The sequence below is a fragment of the Podarcis bocagei genome, assembly GCF_964188305.1.
Source record: "Podarcis bocagei genome assembly, chromosome: 15".
Classification (NCBI taxonomy): Eukaryota; Metazoa; Chordata; class Lepidosauria; order Squamata; family Lacertidae; genus Podarcis; species Podarcis bocagei.
The window spans coordinates 40,881,476-40,900,348 of NC_138141.1; the positions used below are offsets into that span (position 1 = coordinate 40,881,476).

At 46.2% G+C, this 18,873-nt stretch overlaps 1 protein-coding gene across 2 annotated transcripts in view; it reads left to right on the forward strand.

Moving 5' to 3' along the window:
* The first annotated feature begins 5,849 nt into the window (after positions 1 to 5,849).
* PPM1D (protein phosphatase, Mg2+/Mn2+ dependent 1D) overlaps positions 5,850 to 18,873 on the forward strand; it is a 33,019-nt gene continuing 19,995 nt past the window's right edge. The window contains exons 1-2 of one of the 2 annotated variants that reach the window (XM_081173039.1): positions 5,850 to 7,026; positions 14,506 to 14,734. In XM_081173039.1, coding sequence (XP_081029165.1) covers positions 6,660 to 7,026; positions 14,506 to 14,734 — 596 coding nt within the window. In that variant the 5' untranslated portion in view covers positions 5,850 to 6,659. The remainder of the gene's footprint in view (positions 7,027 to 14,505; positions 14,735 to 18,873) is intronic. The other variant, XM_081173038.1, reaches the window with a different exon arrangement.

Sequence of the window (18,873 nt, forward strand, 5' to 3'; positions counted from 1 at the left end):
GAATATGCAGATAAAGTGGCGCCGCCTCCTCGTGAGCGAATAGGGGAGAGCGTGCTGCGCCTATTAATCAGCTCCGAAGGAAATTGGGTGGAGCTTTTGCTTGGGAGGCAGGGCAGGAGGCATGCAGCCCGACCCTGTGCATTTTGGGCTGGGGAGGGGCGGCGGTGGCGCTCTGCTGGAGGGGCGCCCGAGATTATTGGGGGGCGGAGCCCCCCAAACGAATTTTTGAGGGGGCTCGGGCCCCCTCAGGCCCCATGGAGTCGGCGCCTATGCTGGCCACATGACCCGGAAGCTATACGCTGGCTCCCTTGGCCAAGAAAGCGAGATGAGCACCGCAAGCCCAGAGTCGGTCACGACTGGGCCTAATGGTCAGGGGTCCCTTTACCTTTACCTTCTTACTACTACCAAAGCTTACTTTTCAGAAAAGCCTTTGGCTCAACCTGCTGGTTACAATGCTGTACTTCAAGGTGAGGCAACCTGTGAGCCTTCAGATGTTATTGGACTACAACATCCATCATCCCCAACCAGCAACAGCCAGTGGTCCAGGTTGAAGGGACTTGTAGTCCAACATCTGGAGAACCACAGGCTCCCCTTCCTTGCTGTATTTGAATTAAGCCTGTAAGAAAATCTTAAGTGTCACAGATTATTCCTTTTATCTTTCACTGCCTCTTATTTCCCATGCTTGCAAGCTCTTGGGGCAGAGACAGTCTTGCGTCAGAAGAGTGTCAGGCACATCAATAACCTGTAATATATTAATAACATTCACAACAACAAGACCACAATCTTTATATTCAGAGATGGAGCTGAGTATGGTGACACAGTGTGAACATTTAAAGCATGTTTAAAACTTCCCTCAAAGTATCCTGGGAATTGTAGTTTGTTAAGGGTGCTGGAGATTCTAGTTCTCTGAGGAGGTAAACTGCTGTTCTAAGGATTCTTTGGGGAACTTGTTATTTAAATGTATGGTGTGCACACAGTTCATGGAAATGTACATGAACTGTGCTGCAAAAGTTGCTGACTGTACCACAGTGCAACATTTTAGTTAGTGTACTGGTAGTCACACATGACATGTGCATTGAACTAGTTTAGGTTGTAGGATTGGGAAGCTTCTTGGAAAGCAGAGGTAGAACTAAGCTAAGCAGCCAAAGTGACAAGCTGTCCTGGGCTTGATTTGAGGCATGACTTGTCTCCCACTGTTTGCAAAAATATTGCTTAGCCCTGGAGATAGATCTATCTATCTGGTGGGGTATTCAACTAAGCTCTACTCAGAGTAGCCCCATTTAAATTAAAAGGCCTAAGGCATGGCCTACTCTGAGCAGGACTAACATTGGATTCAGCCTTTGGTTTCTGAACATGTACAAAGTTAATTTTGGGTCTTTTTCAGCTGCTGTTCCTTCAATATAACAATTATTGACCGTGGAAGATAATCAACACCTGGATAGCTCAGTCAGTAGAGCATGATAACTCTCAGTCTCAGGGTTGTGGGTTTGAGCCCCATGTTGGGCAAAAAGATTCCTGCTTTACGTGGGGGTTGGACTAGATGATCCTTGTGGTCCCTTCAAAGTCTATAATTCTGTGATTCAGTGAACAGAGGGTTTCGGGTAGAGGGCACTCTCAGCCCAGCTGGGGATGCCAAGGATTGAACCTGGACCTTTTGCATGAAAAACAGATGCTCTACCACTGAACTACAAGCATTAAATACAGTATATGGAAATCAGAGCCTCTGAGCAAGGGGCCGAGTTGTCTCAGCCAACCTCTAGCCTTTGGTTTTCTTCCAGAATCAGGCCACTGCTTTATTGCATTCTGAGCAGCCATGCTCCCTGCTTCAATTTAAAAAAATGTCCTGCCTATCCCCAAGTTAGAGCAAAGGTATGTGCTGTTAGGCAAATAATACCTTGTTTCAGGCCCCTGCAGAGCTTGTCTGAGGCATGAGGCGGGAGTCTTATCCATGGGATGTGCCAGCACGACACTGCCATCTAAGTTGATCTGATGCTGCATGTTAGAACATGGTAACACAGGTCCAGATGTTACTATTGAAGACTTGCAGTGCATACAGACAGGCATGGGCATTTCACCACTGGCTGTTTCGCCCATTAACTCTCTGGTCAGCTGAGAGAAATGGGGCATTCTTGGCATGACAGCATAAGTATGGCAGGCCCCTTGTGGAGCTCCTCTGCCAGCTTAGCCCTCTGAGGCCTGGGGCAAGTGTACCCAGATGCCCCCCCTTCCCTGCTACACATGCCTGCCCTATTTGTTTCCCATCTGGCAAATCCAAGAATTATGATCATGACATAAAGAGAATCACATACTTGAGAGCTAGTGCTTTGGCATCGAAGGTATACAACAAGTCAATATATGTGATTACTTACCATTTATTAAAAAAAACTCCTTACTGCATGTTTTAAATCTTGCAATTTTTGCAACATTGTGGTGACCTTTGCTCCAATTTTAGTCTGGAGAACTGAGACTGCATTATTGCCACATGCCCAAGACTACAGAGTGGGTCTTTAACAGAGGCCTGATTGCCACGGCCCACGTATTTTGCCAGTGAAACACAATGACTTGCTGGTGATGCATACTCACTAGTAACCCTTTATGCTTAGCACTTTACCATCCTACTGTGCCCAAAATTAAGGCAGCCAAAAGGTTGCTTTTCTCCATCCTGTCAACTGTGCGTATACAGGTGTTGGTTGTCATGTGTGGTTTCAAGCACTTGGATACTTTACAATCTTTATTGAAAGAGCACAGAAAATGTTGCTGTAACCTGTACAGCAGGCGCTGTAACTCTCCGCAACGGATGTCAAACTAGGATTTCAGAGTCCAAGACTCAAAGCCTAGTTTAATCCTGAAGCTCACCCTGGGCCAGTCATTATACCTCTCACCCTATTTTACCTCACAGGGTTGTTGTGAAGAAGAAAAAAAACAAATCAAGGAGAGGGAGGAATTGGGTAGCCATCTTGTGCTCCTTGGAGGAAAAACAGGATATAAATACTGTATACTGAATTTCAAAAAGTCCTTCGGCAACAGACAGTAGCCTTATCTATCATATATGTAGGCAGAAGGAAGCATATTCTGAAGACATCTGAAGGCAGACCTGTTTAGGGAAGTTTTTAATGACTGGTGTTTTAATGTATTTTTAATCTCTTGTTGGAAGCCGCCCAGAGTGGCTGGGGTATAAGTAATTGATGATGATGATGATTACATCCTGATATATAGCTATAGTTTTAGGTATTTCTCGATATCGTATTTATCACTCGCTACTTATACCTATGGCAAACGATCACCACTTAAATATCTATAAAAAGGTAAAGGACCCCTGACAGTTAAGTCCAGTCGCGAACGACTCTGGAGTTGCGGTGCTCATCTCGCTTTAGTTCTATATTATTCCTTTTTCCTCTCTCATTTCCTGTTCTAGACATCTCAGTTCGATTGCTTGCGCCTCGTTGCCTTAGGAACAGCTTAGCCGGCTCCCGCACAAACTGGCCGCCCAAACATTCTTTAACGTATCGGGGCGCGCTCAAGTCCTCATCCGTCTCACGCAGGCGCGCACGGAACTATTCTTTCACCTCGCCCGCCTTCCCTCACTTCTGATTGGTCGGCGTATTTTGTACGTTTTAGTCTTCTCCGCCGGGGCTCTCGCGGAATGCTGGGAAGAGTGGCGGAAAAGAGGTTGAAAGGTTTGCTACCTTGCAAGCAATGGACCTTCCTGCTTAGCCCTCCTAGGCTCAGAGAACGATCCATTTTGTCTGGCGGATAGATTTCCAAGAAGCGCCAGCCTTATGTTTGTTATAAGCAGGAGTTGAGGGCAGTAGCCCGCCCCTGTTGTCGGTCCCTAGCAGCTGCTATTCAGAGGTAGACTGCCTCTGAAGGTGTAGGGTCCATCTCAAAATATTATAACTAATAAAAACATAATTGCGAAGGACCATTCAGTCCAGCATCTGATTCCCCTCATTGGCTGAACAGAAGTCCTAGAAAAATGTCTGCAAGATAAGAAAATCCCTGCTGGATCAGGATCTGTTGAGTGCAGTATCCTGTTATCACAGGGAGAACATAGCCATTGTGGTCAGCCACATTCTCCATGAATTTGTCTCGCCCCTTTTTAATTCATTCTTTGTAAAATGCACAATTGTAATGCATATACCAACAGCTAGTTTCTCACAGAACTGACTAAGAAGAGTGCTGGTACATTTTGCATCATATCTCAGGATGTACAAAACCTAGAGACTATAAACTTTTTTTAAAAAAATTAGTGAATACTTCTCATAAAATAATGTTTGTTATTTAGTTTTTAGGATTGCGTTTATTAAGACTAACTTATTTAAACAACAATCTGCTGTCCGATTAATTAAGGGCACCTTCTGAGTCAGTTAAGCTTTTTTCCTCCTCATTGCTCCGTCGCAAAAATCACCAACCTAACTGATTAAACATTACAGCCCAGTTATTACCAGGCAGGCACCTTTTTTTCTTAGTTATGTTCAATTGTTTTTAAAAATCATTGATTTTATCTATATTTTGTTAACTGTATTATGTCACCAGTTTTTAAGTCTGTTTTTATTGCTATTTTTTAATAAACAATCTGAATCATTTAATGTTAAACCACTTAGGATATATATATATTTTTTTAAGCGGCATATACATTTTAATAAGTAAATTAAAAGGGTATCTAGCACTTTTGAGATATTCAGGTCGCTTTTCAACACACCTTGTTGCAAGTTTCTGGTTGTGACAAAGCCAGGTAAGATGCCAAGTTACAAACCTTCCTGTGTTTTGTCTAGTTTTTGATTGCAAGCCCTGTTGGACAGAGAGACCTGTCAAACCTGTTATTTGCAGAGCCTCAGGTAAAAAGATAAAGAAACATAGTGTTTTGTAACACCTTAAGGACTGAGGCTGAAGTCATATACCTAATGACCCTGGGAAGGGAGTCCCACTGAGCTCAATGGGAATGACATATTATTATGGCATAATAGGCTTTCGTGAAATAGTGTCCACATCATCAGCTGCATGGAGTGTGTTATCCATGCCTAATTAGCCGGTATATAAACACACACACAAAGTAGTAAAAAATGCAAGCAGTCTGGTCAGAGGGAAATTAAACGCAAGCAGGGCAGACTGTTGTCAACTATATCAAAGCTTAATTACCATAATTTTAACTGGAAGGTAGGGCCCTGTGTCACAGGCACATAAAACATATTGCAGCTCCTCACCATCCATCATTCTAACCACTGTGTATGTAACAAGGCCAAGACAGTCATAAGACTAACAATTTCTGGAGCCTGTTGTAGTCTAATTTCTAAATATTTCTGTTATATGTTGTTACCATAGCACAAGTAAGAGGTTAAAAACTTCATGAATATGAATTCATTATGCCATTAAAATAATTTTTAAAAATCAAAGACAAATAACTTTTAACCTGAATCAAACCATTTTTTTGTTAAAAAAAAAGTCAAAGAAAACTTTATTGAATAAAACAATATATACATGGTTTCGAACAACTTGGGATAACGTTTTCCAAAAAGGCCACTTCTTGCACAATGCATGCATGAATTATAACAACAAATATTGCTAAAGAAGAAAAATAATAACACGAATTAAAGCATGCTTTAATAATGATACCTCAATCCATCATAACAAATATTAATTACAGAAAAATAATAATATGAATTAAAAGATACTCTTTAACAATGGAATGTTAATGTTTTGTTTATGAATTCAATAACTTGCACTCCTGAGTCCTGTAAAAACAGATCAAGGCAGAGTACATAAAACGAACGATAAAATAAAATAAAAATCAACGCCAGAGATAACCTTTCCTCTGTAACCGGGGACCTCGGTTGTCCTTTTTTATCTGTAGAGCTTTTAAGAAGTGTGCGGGGTGTTTTGAACGCATTTCTTCCTCCCCTAGGTTTTAATATGGGGTTATTTTTGTTTCGCTTTGCGCTGCCTTGGGGGTAAGGTAAAGCGACTAACAAATCCAACGATCAAATAAATATTAATTTAAAAATACTAACAACACTGTAACCGCCAACCTATTCCATCTTCTGCCTAGATTACAAGGAGATCCTTAAAACACGCATGAATAGATTTGAGTTTGTGAGCGAGTGGGAGGAAGGAGCAACAGGGAGAACTGGCAAATCTGTCCTTTGCGCGCGCCTCCCTCGTTTTCCCTTTTCGGCGGGGGAGGCGGAGGCTCGTGCACGCGAGGCGCGCCCCCCGCTCCTCCCTTGGAACGTCGAACCTCCCCGGCGTTCTATCGGAAGCGGCGATTGTTCCGCCTTTTGCTACATCGCGCTCCGAGCCGCCCGCGCGGAGGGTTAGAGACGGGGAGAGGGAGAACCAGAACAGGGCATGCCTGGACAGCGCCTGCCAGCGCCGCCGCCGCGGCTCCTCCTCTTCCTCCGACGGTCATAAACAATAAAGTCACCGCCGGCCGGGAGAGAGAGAGAGAGAAAGAGAGAGATTGATTGATTGGGGGGGGGGGAGGAGGGGACATCAAAAAAAAGAAGCCGAGCGCGGATCACCTCTAGGCTTTTCAGGGGAGCAGGGAAGGAGAAGGAGAAGGAGAAGGGATAAAGCGGAGGAAGGAGGTGGGGGGGCGGCCGCGGCGGCCGCAGCCTGGTTCCCGTCGGGAGGAGGCAGAGGGGGCGGCCCGATCTCCCCGCATGGAGGGTCCCTGCTCTCTGGGGGTGAGCCTCTTCTCGGACCAAGGCGGCAGGAAATACATGGAGGACGTCACCCGCATCTTGGTCGAGCCGGAGCCAGAGGCGGCGTCGGGGATGGGCGCAGCGAGCGGCGGCGGCGGCGGCAGAGCATTAGGCGGGGATGATGGCGGCGGCTGCGACCGCTCGGTGGCCTTCTTCGCCGTCTGCGATGGGCACGGCGGGCGCGAGGCGGCCCATTTCGCCCGGGAGAACCTCTGGCCTTTCATCAAGAAGCAGAAGGGCTTCAGATCCCACAAGCCGGCCGCCGTCTGCGCCGCCCTCCGCAAGGGCTTCCTCGCCTGCCACCGGGCCATGTGGAAGAAGCTGCGTGAGTTACTGCTGCCCTTCGCTGCTTGTAAACCCCACATCGCCTTGTTTGTTTGTTTGTTTGTTTGTTTACCTCCCCCTTCCCCACGTTTGTTTGTTTGTTTACCTCCCCCCCCATCGCAACTTCCCCCTATATAGTCAGCGGGGCTTGCTTTGCAGCCAAGTAAATGGGTGCACGATGACAGCAGGACTGTGCGCCGGAGTTTACTCGGGAGTAACGGCGCAATCCTAACGATACTTGTTCAGAAGTAAGGCCTACTGAATTCAGTGGGGCTTGCCCCCTCTCCTCCCGTAAGTGAGGTTCGGATTGCCTACTATACAACGCAGTCCTAACCCTGCCATGCGTCAGTTCAGTGGGGCTTACTCCCGGGTAAGTAGGGTTCGGATTGCAACTGCTGCTCCGGATATATGCAGGTTTACTCAGGAGGAAGGCGTTTGTCTCCAATGAGTTGGGCTTGCTCCCAGGTAAATGAGCAAAAGCCTCGCACCCCTATGGGCAGCGTCTCAGACTTAACTCCTATGGAGTTGTCTAAGGATGTATCCAACTAAATTCTTTTCCCCACTGAAAGACATAGACCTGATTTAGTCGTGCCCCTTTGATTTCAGTGGCTAGGCTCCAAGTAGAACACTAGATGCAACCAGCTGTCATCTTCCTGGTGGAATCCAGTGGGATTTCCAGAATGGCAGCACTTTTTCTTGCAAGCCTGTGCAGGTCTCCTTGTAAGTAAGTCCTACAAGATTCAGGAAGATCCTGGATGTTGTGCCATACAGTGTTATAGTGCCAGCTTCAAAGTCCTCCCCTGTTCACGCCTACTTCAGAGGTAGCTCTCACTGAGTTACTCATTCTGTTATTTGTTTTGCTTTCAATGAAGCTTACTCCCTTGAAATGGATTTACAATGGCAGAGGGGCTCCCTCCATTGTGTGTGTGTGTGTGTGTGTGTGTTTTGGGGAGCATCTTCCATGACACCTCCTTTCCTGGAATTAAAGTAGCTCCAGGTTTTTACTTCCTTTCTGTAGCGTTCACATAAGGGAAGACAGATCCTGATTAAATCTGACTCGGGATAAATTGGATAGTATTATTTTGGGCTGCTGTTGGATTAAATTTTTTATGCATCATGCATTGGATAGGATTGTGTATGGGTTTTTAAATTAAAAAATAGTATTATTGATAATAGATTGGTTTCTGAATTTCTGACCTGCCAATAAAAAAAAGTTGTGACATGCATATTCAGACATGTAGCCAGATCATGTGTGTGTTGCCTAGGAAATGTGTCCTACTGCATTGAGTGGGAATACAGGAATTCAGGTGCTGCCTTAAGCTGAGTTAGACCATTGGGGTCCACCAGTGTTCAAAATTAGCCAGGCACCAGGCACATTTTGCTAATGGCACGGGTCCAGGTGTGACTACATGGAGATCTCTGAATGCTAGGTTGGCAATTGACATCTCCATCTGGTTGGCCTGTCCAACTTTCTTAAGCAAGTAAGCAGAAGAGCTTATTTGCTGCATATACTGTATATCCCACCTTTCCCCCCAGAGAGTGGGTCACCCACCCCCTCCTCAGTTAATCCCTACAACAACCTTGTGAGGTAGGTTAAGAGGCTGTGCTTGACTCCCAAGGTCACCCAGTGAGGGAGCTTCATGGCTTGAGTGGGGATTTGAACCCTGATTTCCCAGGTCCTAGTCCAACACTTTAACACTGGCTTCCCAGAGTCCTCCTGCTGTGGAGCAGCTATATAAATTAAGTAGGTAAATAAACATGGGGAAAGCAAAATGTCAATTAGAGAAGGATCTGAAATATTTTCCTTGAAGCTTGGCTTTGTTTTATTCTGGATTGTTTTATTTGATATTTTAATGTGTTGTAAACCACTTTGAGTTTTTTTGTTTAAACTATAAAGCAGTATAGAAATGAAACTAATAACAATAATAAATCTCACTGCCCCCCCATGGTGCCTAGACATTTAATTGTGTTGACCATAACCCAGGTTTAAGGAGCCATTTGGTGATTTTACCTGTTTCTAACACTGGCACCTAGCTCAGTATTGTCGGCATCACTCCAGGATTTCAGACAGGAATATTTCAGACAGGAATATTTGCCAGCCCTACTAGCTGGAGATGCTGGGGATCCAACCTGAGACCTTTGCATGCAGAGCAAATGTTCAACCACTGAGTTACAGCCCCTTTCCCAAGGGGAGCCTAACCCCAATGGGGCTTATTCCGAAATTAATCACCTGCAGAATTGTTCAGTTTTATGAACACTCAAGTAGGGATGAGTATGTCCAAATGGGGAGTAGATGTTGGCTTGGGCCTTAGTTCTGTTCCTGCTTGCTTGGTGCCAAATCCTCTTGATCTCTGGGGTGAACACATGAATGGAACCGGACTTCAGAGCTGGGACTTTGTGTGTAGAGGAAGCGTTGACTGGGTCTCGCTTACAAAGTACCGTTAATTGCACACATCTGCGAATAGGCAGAATCTCATCTTCACATGGAACTGTTGACCCGTGGTTTCATATAACTTTCAGCCAGGGGTGGGCAACCTGTGGCTGTCCAGATGTTTTTGGACTCCAGCTCCCATCATCCTTAAATGTGTTGACTGGGGCTGATGGCATTAAGCCCATCAACATCCAGAGAGCTGTATGATTGCTTAGAAAGCCAATGGTTTCCTCCTGCCTGACATGGTCAATGAATGCAGAGGCACTAGGGCGGTTGACAAGAGTCTATTCAAGTTACCGTATTTTTCCGTGTATAAGACACTCCCATGTATGAGATGACCCATATTTTTTGAGCCCCAAATTAAGAAATAATTAATTGCAACATTGCATGTATAAAATGACCCCCCATTTTAAACTTTAAAAATTTGGGAGAAAATACAGCCTTATACACGGAAAAATACAGTAACTCTTCAGTTAATTTCCAATATTTTGGATTGCTTGTGCTGTTAGTCCATAGCTCCATTCACCTGCAATCACACTCTAGAGGTGCTCTTCTAAGGCACTTGCAAGTTTGTTGTAGTGGTTAGAGTAGGACCCATGGGTCCTGAGTTCAAATCCCTACTCAGCCAGAAAGTTTTTACTGGGTGACTTTGGGCCACTTGGCATCTCTCAGTCTAACCTACCTGGGGGAGTGGGGGAATCACATATGCTGTCTTGAGCTCTCTGGAAGAAAGGTGAGATATAAAAATAAACTCCTGCTTATTTCAATGGGACTTACTCCTGGTTAAATGTGTGTAACGTTGTCACCTTGTACACCCTACCGCAATTAGCCCCTCCTCCCCTTTGCAGGCTTAATTCTTCATTACAACTGTTTCACTGCTCATTCTGCCTTCTCACTTATTTTCCCCCTTTTAAAAAATGTACATTATTTGAAATTCGTGATCATTTATCCCCTTCCTTGATCCTGAAATGTGATGGGGTTAGCAGCGTGAAAGCTGGGTAGTGTTCCTGAACTTGGATTTGTGTGGAAATGAAGAAAAAATTAAGTACAAAACTCAGAATACCCTAATAGCCCGTTTTGTCAGTGTTTTTCATGAAAGGAAACATTTGTGCATTTTAAACGCTTTGCAGAACTCTGGGCTCCTATCCATTAATAAGATTGTACCCTTTTCTCCTTACTTGGGCTGCAATCCTTCCGTGTGCCTACCTAGAAGTAAGCCCTGTTGAATTCAGTGGGGCTTCCATGTAAAGTGGGGTTAGCATTTCAGCCTTTGTCTCTCCCGTCCTCTATCCCAAACCCCCTGTAAGCTCTTTGTTAAAACAGGGCATGGCCAAAATTGGTTACAGCTTGTTGTAGCCAGGAAACAGGCCTGGACTGAATTAGTGACAACAAGGGGAATGTCCGAAATATATATTACAAATGCCCGGTTCTCATAAAGAATGGAGCGTGGCTGTCAAATTTCAGATTTCCTTCCTTAATTGTTTTGCAGAGCAGAACCGGAGTGTGTTTGTGTGTGCCATTTTAGGGTCTGTTTCTCTTACCCATTTTCCTGGTTTTTCAGGCTACATAAGATAGCATCAGGGCTATATCAGGTTGCTTTCTGTAGCCCTCCGTTCATGTTATTCTCCTCTCCCCTTCACCTGGCTGCAAGTTTTTCCAGAGGCAACCTCTCCATGTGCCATTTTAAATTCCCCACAATGCCATGGGGTGCACTCAGTGTAGTGTCGCACCAGGGAACCATGGGAAAGTAAAATGGCAGCCTTCAGCGGCCAATGGCATAGCAAGGTCTTGGGGCACTGCGATCAGGTCACAGAAGAAAGATGGGGTATAAATGAACTGGGTGGGAGGGAACACTGCATGTTGGGAAGACTGCAGTCATGCTAAGGTTTGCAAGGTGTAGCTGATGAATCGATCAAAATATTCTCAAGAGCCACTGTGGTGTAGTGGTTAAGAGCGGTAGACTCGTAATCTGGGGAACCGGGTTCGTGTCTCCACTCCTCCACATGCAGCTGCTGGGTGACCTTGGGCCAGTCACACTTCTCTGAAGTCTCTCAGCCCCACTCACCACACAGAGTGTTTGTTGTGGGGGAGGAAGGGAAAGGAGAATGTTAGCCGCTTTGAGACTCCTTCGGGTAGTGATAAAGCGGGATATCAAATCCAAACTCTTCTTCTCTTCTTCAACTAACTAAAAAGGAACTCCTGATTAATAGGACAGGAAGCTTTTCTTTTTTTAAAAAAATAAAACATTTTTAATGCAGGTCACATTAGGAAAGAGGCCTAGCCTCTTGTGTGTGATGGGGTTCGGTCCCCAACATCTTGGGATACAGTTGGGAAAGACTTCCTGACTAAAATCTTGGAGAGCTGCTGCCAGTCCGTGTAGACAATAGTGGGCCAATGGTCTGAAAAGTACTATAAGGCATCCATTTGGCCACTGTGATGCTGGGCCTTTGGTCAGATCTACCAGGGCTCTTCTTAGGTTCTCATGACCCTAAATTAACTGCACTGTACAGTACAGTGCCTGTCATTCTTGCCCAAACCCTGATTTTTTTTTACTTGCAGGCATTCTATTTATCGGCATTTCCCTAACTGTTCATTTACACATTGCATTTGAGCTTTCGCATGATGCCAAAAGCCACTTCTGAATCTATAGTGCAAGTTTCGTACTCATTTCCATATTACTTACGAATGGATTTTTCTTTTCCTGGAAAGAAATAACACTGGAATTAGCCCTGAACTTGCACTATATTCCACTAAAAGTTCAAGAAGTAGCTTTTACGTTGTTTGAAAGCTCAAATATAATGCGGAACTGAATAAGGGAAACGGAATAAGCTTCCATGTGAATGCACCCTTAGAGTTGGATCTGGAATAGTTGGACTCAAATATCCGCTTTAACCGTGAACTCACGGGGTGGACTTGGGTGCAGTCAAGCTCCCCTTAAATGGACATCTGCCTTGCATGGTTATTGAGGATCTTGCCTTCAGCTTTGTTACTCAGAAGGAAAAGTGGGATTCAGATAATAGCTAAATAAATAAAATGCTTGCAACAACAACAATAATAATCAGGGTTTAGGCAGGACTGACAGGGGCTGTACATTCCTGTTAATTCCGGATCATAAGAACCTAAGAAAAGAGCCCTTGGTTGATCGGACCGAAAGCCCACCAAGCCCAGCATCTCAATGGTCACCCAGTTGCCTGTGTGAAGTCCGCAAGCAGGTCAAGAACGCAACAGCGAATCTGCCCACTTGCGATTCCCAGCAGCTGGGCATTCAGAGCAGAAGAACGAGCTGCAAGAAGGAGCGAGGGGCTTAAAATCAGTGTCAAGACCCAGGGTTGCTCCTAGCAGCTGGGCTTCCGAACCCTGGCTGGCAATTGGCACGTGCTGCAGCCAGTTGATGCACTCTTGGCTCTGTTCCCTGGCCAATGGCTCAGGGGTGTAGGGGAGGGACCTGCCTTTGTTCCTTTGAGCGCATTTGGTTCACAAGGGGGAGGGAGAGAGAGAGAGAGAGAAGGGGCTGCAAAAATCTGTCCAGTGTTTGTGTGTGTGTGTGTGTGTGTAGGGGAGAGGAGAGGAGAGGAGAGGTGTCTTGAAAAGTGTTGATTGGATCTCTGAGTTTAAGCATGCCTTCTCTGTATGTGTGGGCTCAAACAAAAAACGGATTTGACCATGAGCTGACTGTGGTTGTACACAGTTTGTTGTGCTGCTGTTTCTTTAATCCTCGTGGTGCAGTGATATTTGTGGTATATATGTTGTGTCCGCCCCCCCCCCCAAAGGCATCCTCAGTGTCTCAGAAGAGTTGGGAAATGTAGGAAGTGGCCTTATATCAAGTCAGAACATTGGTCCATATAGCTCAATATTGTCCACACTGACTGGCAGCAGCTCGCTAGGGTTTCAGGTGGGGGGTGGGGGTTTCACCTGACCATTGGGCCTTCCTCACGCGGAGCAGACGCTGTGCCATTCAAAAGCGACCCCTTCCTGAGAGCTGTGAGGAGACACCCCCCCCCCATTCCCCTCCTAGAGCCACAGTGTGGTTTAACAAGCCTTATTCTTGGAATTGAAGCTCTGTGAGGGGGACAGGCGTCTCCTAGCAACTCTCAGCACCCCTAACAAACAGCCTTTCCCAGAATTATTTAGGGGTGGCAGAAGCCATGGCTTTTTAGAGTCACATGGTAGTGCTTTAAGTTGATGGTGCACATGTGGCCTTTGAGTTTGGGAACTGGCCCACTGGATATGGGGAATAGTCATTTCCACGGTTACGATTGCTTTTGACTCTGGCCCTGCCCACTGCTGGAATGCAGCTTCTGGAAATAAGGGAATGTGGGCCTTATGCTGCGAAACTTTCCCCATTATTATTATTATTATTAGTAGTAGTAGTAATAGTAGTAGTAGTATAGTGCCCTTCATCCAAAGGCCTCAGAGCGGTTCACAGCATTAAAATATAAGATAAAACAAAATACATAATGAAACCAGAACAAAACATACCAATTCCCCCCTAAAAAAAACACATTTAAAAGGATATATGGTATGTTAATCGGCCCAAGGCCTGGTTGAAAGGGAATGTTTCCGCTTGGCTCCTAAACATATATAATGAAGGCGGTCCTTGAAGTATTGCAGCCCTGAGCCATTTAAGGCTTTATAGGTCAAAACTAGCATTTTGAATCGGGCCAGGAAGCTAATGGGATGCCAGTGCAGTCGGACCAGGACCGGCTCAAACCGTTTTGTCTCGGTGAGCAACCTGGCCACCAAATTCTGCATTGGCTGATGTTTCTGGACCGTCTTCAGAGGCAGCCCCATGTATAAACACGTTGCGGTAATCTAACCGAGAGGTTACCAGAGCCTAGGCGACAGAAGTGAGGCTATCCCTGTCCAGATTGGGGCGCAGCTGGGCCACCAGCCGAAGCCGATGGAAGGCACTCTGGGCCACCAAGGCCACCTGACCCCTTTGGGGAATGAGTATCTGTGGGCCTGGTTTATGCCTGTGCTTTTTTGTTCAGGATGTTGTGCCTAAGTTAAAACCCATTTTCTCATATCTCTCTCCTCCCCGCTTTGCAGCAGAGTGGCCGAAGACCATGACCGGCCTGCCAAGCACGTCCGGGACGACCGCCAGCGTGGTCATCATCCGGGGCTCAAAGATGTACGTGGCTCATGTCGGCGACTCGGGCGTCGTGCTCGGAGTCCAAGACGACCCCAAGGACGACTTCATCCGGGCTGTGGAGGTGACGCAGGATCACAAGCCTGAGCTCCCGAAGGAGAGGCAGCGGATCGAAGGCCTCGGGGGCAGGTAGCCATCTTGTTTTATCATCTTGTGCTGTGTGACGGAAAAGTTGTGTTTTGCTGGACAGGTTGGATCAGGGGTCAGCAAACTTTTAAAGCAGGGGGCTGGTCCACTTTCCCTCAGACATTGTGGGGGGCCAGACTATTTTTTTTGGGGGGGGAATGAACAAATTCCTATGCCCCACAAATAACCTAGACATGCATTTTAAATAAAAGCACACATTTTACTTGTAAAAACACCAGGCAGGCCCCACAAATAACCCAGAGATGCATTTTAAATAAAAGGACATATTCTACTCATGTAAAACATGCTGATTCCCGGGCCATCCACAGGCCGGATTTAGAAGGCGATTGGGCCAGATCCAGCCCCCAGGCCATAGTTTGCCTACCCATGAGTTGGATCAACAAGTGTTTTTTTTCTTCTTCTGTTTTTACCTGCCAGCAAATGGTTAACAAACGGCAGCCTCTGATTGGCCGTGATTCCAGGAGGGAGAGTTTAAAAGGAGAGGATTTGAAGAGAGACAGTTAAGAGGGTTGGTTGTGGTGGGTTGGAATTGAGGTTGGAGAGGTTGGGAGACAAGTTGAGGTAAAAAGAGTTAATGGGAAAAAGAGTTGGTTCTGGAAAAAAGCAGCCTCTGCTGAGCGTATTGTGGAGGACAGAGTGTGGTGTTGCACAGAGTTTTTTAGCTCCCCCCCTCCCGTGACTTTTTGTACACAATAAAGATCCCGCGATCTACCAGGATCAGCTGGGGATCTACCAGTAGATTGCGATCTACTGGTTGGACACCACTGGTCTATTACTTAAAGTACCTCAGGAGCAGGATTGTTAAAGGGGGTGGATAACTGAAAGAAAGTATCACCGTATAAAGGGACCAAACTCTAAAACAACTGAGGACGAATTTAAGCAAAATCGCACTGTATTCCTGAAGTAGCCTAAGTTTAACCCATTTGTGTTATATACTATCCTGCCTTAAATAAATCTTTATTGTTTATTTAAAGAAAACCTGTCTGAGACTCCAACTTACTAGTTATCCCCTCACAAAGGCCCCCCCGCAGAATATGCTGGGGTACAATTTTAAGAGGACAATAAAAGAAACCTTTGGGTAAAGGGTTGTTCAGTGAGGTGGGGGCAATTTATCTAAGAGGGAGCGGGCACAAAGGCACGAGAGGAAAAAGTACCATCGTGCCCGTCCCATGCTGCTCCCAAGGGGAGGCGTTTTCATAAGGCTCCCTGGTCATCTATCCCTGGGGTTGGCAGCTGGATCTGGCCGACAGGTCAGATCCTGACTCCCTCCACCCCCTGTGGACCACTTTGACTGGTGTGGGCTGTCAATCACATGACACCACATGATGCTTTTTTGCCAATCTTGGCTCCCGAGGGGATTTGTAGTGAAGGAGACGGCATTTCAGATATTCAGGGCCTGAGACATTTAGGACTTTGAACATCAATGTGACTTGGGCCTGGAAATGAACAGGCAGACAATTTATGGAGTGAGGGGAGAGAGAGCCTTTTTGTCAGTTGCTGATTCCCCCTTTTTTAACTGGAGGTGCCAATGGTTATAAATGTTTCCAGATTTTGAATGATGGTAAACTTGGCTAAGATTGTATAATACAGCAGTCTCTGAAAATGTCCCCCCAAATGATAAATCTGCCCCTGCACTGAGATGTGCGTATCTGAGGCTCTTACCTTGCTTCCATCGATGCCCAAAATAAGGGGAGGCTTCACTATAATTTCAGCACTAAATGAAAAATTCTCCATTTCCCTCAGCTTCTAAACACTGCTAGCTTTTCAGGGTTTCAAATCGTTTTAAGCTTTTTAAAATTGTTTTATCTGGGTTTTTTTAAAATGTGTGTGAGAGGGAGATGCTGGTTGGCTGTTGAAATGGACAAACAAACGAAATATTTAAAATGTATATATGAATGTATGACTTTATTAGCTGGATCAGAGCAAAGTGTCCGTCTAGTCCCATTTCCAGCAGCAGGCTGCCAGATGCTCCTGGGAAATTTGCAAAGAAAGTCATGAAAGCAAATGGCTCCCTTTGGTTGCAAGACCCCGGCATCTGGCGCTGAGCTCTGGTGCAGAAAAAGCTCCGGCTCCCTGCGAGTCATAGTCCATAAATCATGAGCCAGCCCTCAGGAGTTCCCCTTTTCATTTTGCTCTCCTGCTGGGGTTGGATGTCATTTTGGCAGGGATGCCAACCAATCAGGATGCCAGCTATGGGCAAGAGTCCAACCAAGCCGGGGTCCCATCCCAACCAGAGTTGGAGTAGATTTGGCGCTAACCTTCCTTTCGCCCTGCTGTCTGCAGACACAGTCTGCATCAGGGGTAGCCTATGTGGGGTCTTATAGCTCTTGTCTTCCCAAGCTATGGCCATGCCAGCTGGGGGTGATGGGAGTTGTAGTCCACACATGGAGGACACCCCATTGGCTATTGCTGATCTAGTGTCACCCTGGCTGATGTCAGCCGTGGTTGGAATCCCTGGCAGTCATGGTTTCCATTGCAGCCCGAGTGTGAGGTGCAGTTGCAGACCAGCCAGACTTCAAAGTGCAGTTGCAAACGTTGGTCAGGCCTGACATTAACTTTCCTCCCTGACATGTTGGTTTTTCTGTGTGGTGATTTATTATTTGTACGGGGGAGCATTTAATCATGTCAGCGCTCCTGCATTCTGAAGCAGTGCAGCACAGGCAAAGAATGTACCACTCTTGACCTCAGTACTCCATACTACAAGATAGGTCAGTATTAATATTATTTTTATTATTATCCATATCATAGATATGGCAGTGGGGACTTGATCTGAGATAAGAGCTGGTGGCCAAAGGCCTTTTATTGAAAGTTTTGCTTAGGCGAGATTTGAAATTGGATTTCTTTTTAACTTGTAGCTCAGTGCTGTGCGGGGTGATCCTAAGAACGCAAGAACAGCTTGCTGGATCAGGCCAGTGATCCATCCAGTCCAGCATCTTGTTCTCACAGGGGCTACCCAAATGCCTTTAGGGGAAACCCACAACCAGGACCCGAGTGCAAGACCCTCTTCCCTCCTGTGCTTTCCAGCAAATGATATTCAGGAGCGTTCTTGCCTCTGGCTGTGGAGACAGAGCATAGCCACGTAACCATCAATAGCCCTCTCCTCCATGAATTTGATCAGTCCTCTTTTAAAGCCATCCAGGTTGGTCGCCATCGCTGCCTCCTGTGGCAGCGAGTTCCGCAGTTTAACTAAGTGCTGCACGAAGAAGCGCTTTCTTTCCCCTGTCAAACCAAGGATTGTTAGTCACGAGGGATGTATTCTACAGAGCCAAACGCAGCATTGCCTCTGAAAACATTTGGCTGGGCCACATCAGCTAGAGAGGACTGTTGGCTTCTTATGGGCTTCCCAAGATGCATCTGTTTGTCTCCTGTGGGGCACAGGACGCTGGAGGACTAGACTGACCTCCGTTCCGATCCACCAGGGCTCTTCTTCCCATCCTGTGGTCACGCTGCAGTGTGACCCAAAAGCCCGGAACGTCCTGTGTGCGCCCTCCACCCACAATCTTTCAGTCCGCAATTGTTGTTGCTGCATGATGCGCTTAATGATTTTTCCAGCCATCGTAGGATTTGGGGAGGGGGGGGGGGATCTTGAGAGCAGGCGAGTGTGTGTGTGGCAGGGGGTCTGTCAGCTGCCGTGCCGCTGTTGCAAAACAAAACCTCTGGGGCTTGGAAGTTGGCAGCGCTTCATAGGAGTGTTGCCCTGAGCGCTGCAGCATATGGATGGGCACTGTTCCCTCTCCGCACTCCTCTCTCTTTTCAAGTCTCTCTGAAACAGAGATAACCCGAAGGTTTTTTCTTGCTGACATCACCAGCAACGCATCTCTGTGGGGCTCGTTAACCTCCAGTTATTTGAGCGCAGAGCAGGTGGAGAGGCACATCGGTTTTTTTCGCTAGGGGATGGCACATGTTGCAGGATGAGAATCCCCTCCTGTTTCAGGCTTGCTCTGTTGTTGTTGTTTGTTTGTTTTATATGCCACCTATCTGACTGGGTTGCCCCAGCCACTCTGGGCAGCTCCCAACAAAAAAAATATTAAAAACACAAACACTAAAACCTTCCCTGAACAGGGCGGCCTTCAGGTGTCTTTTAAAAATCACATAGCTCTTTATCTGTTTGACATCTGCTG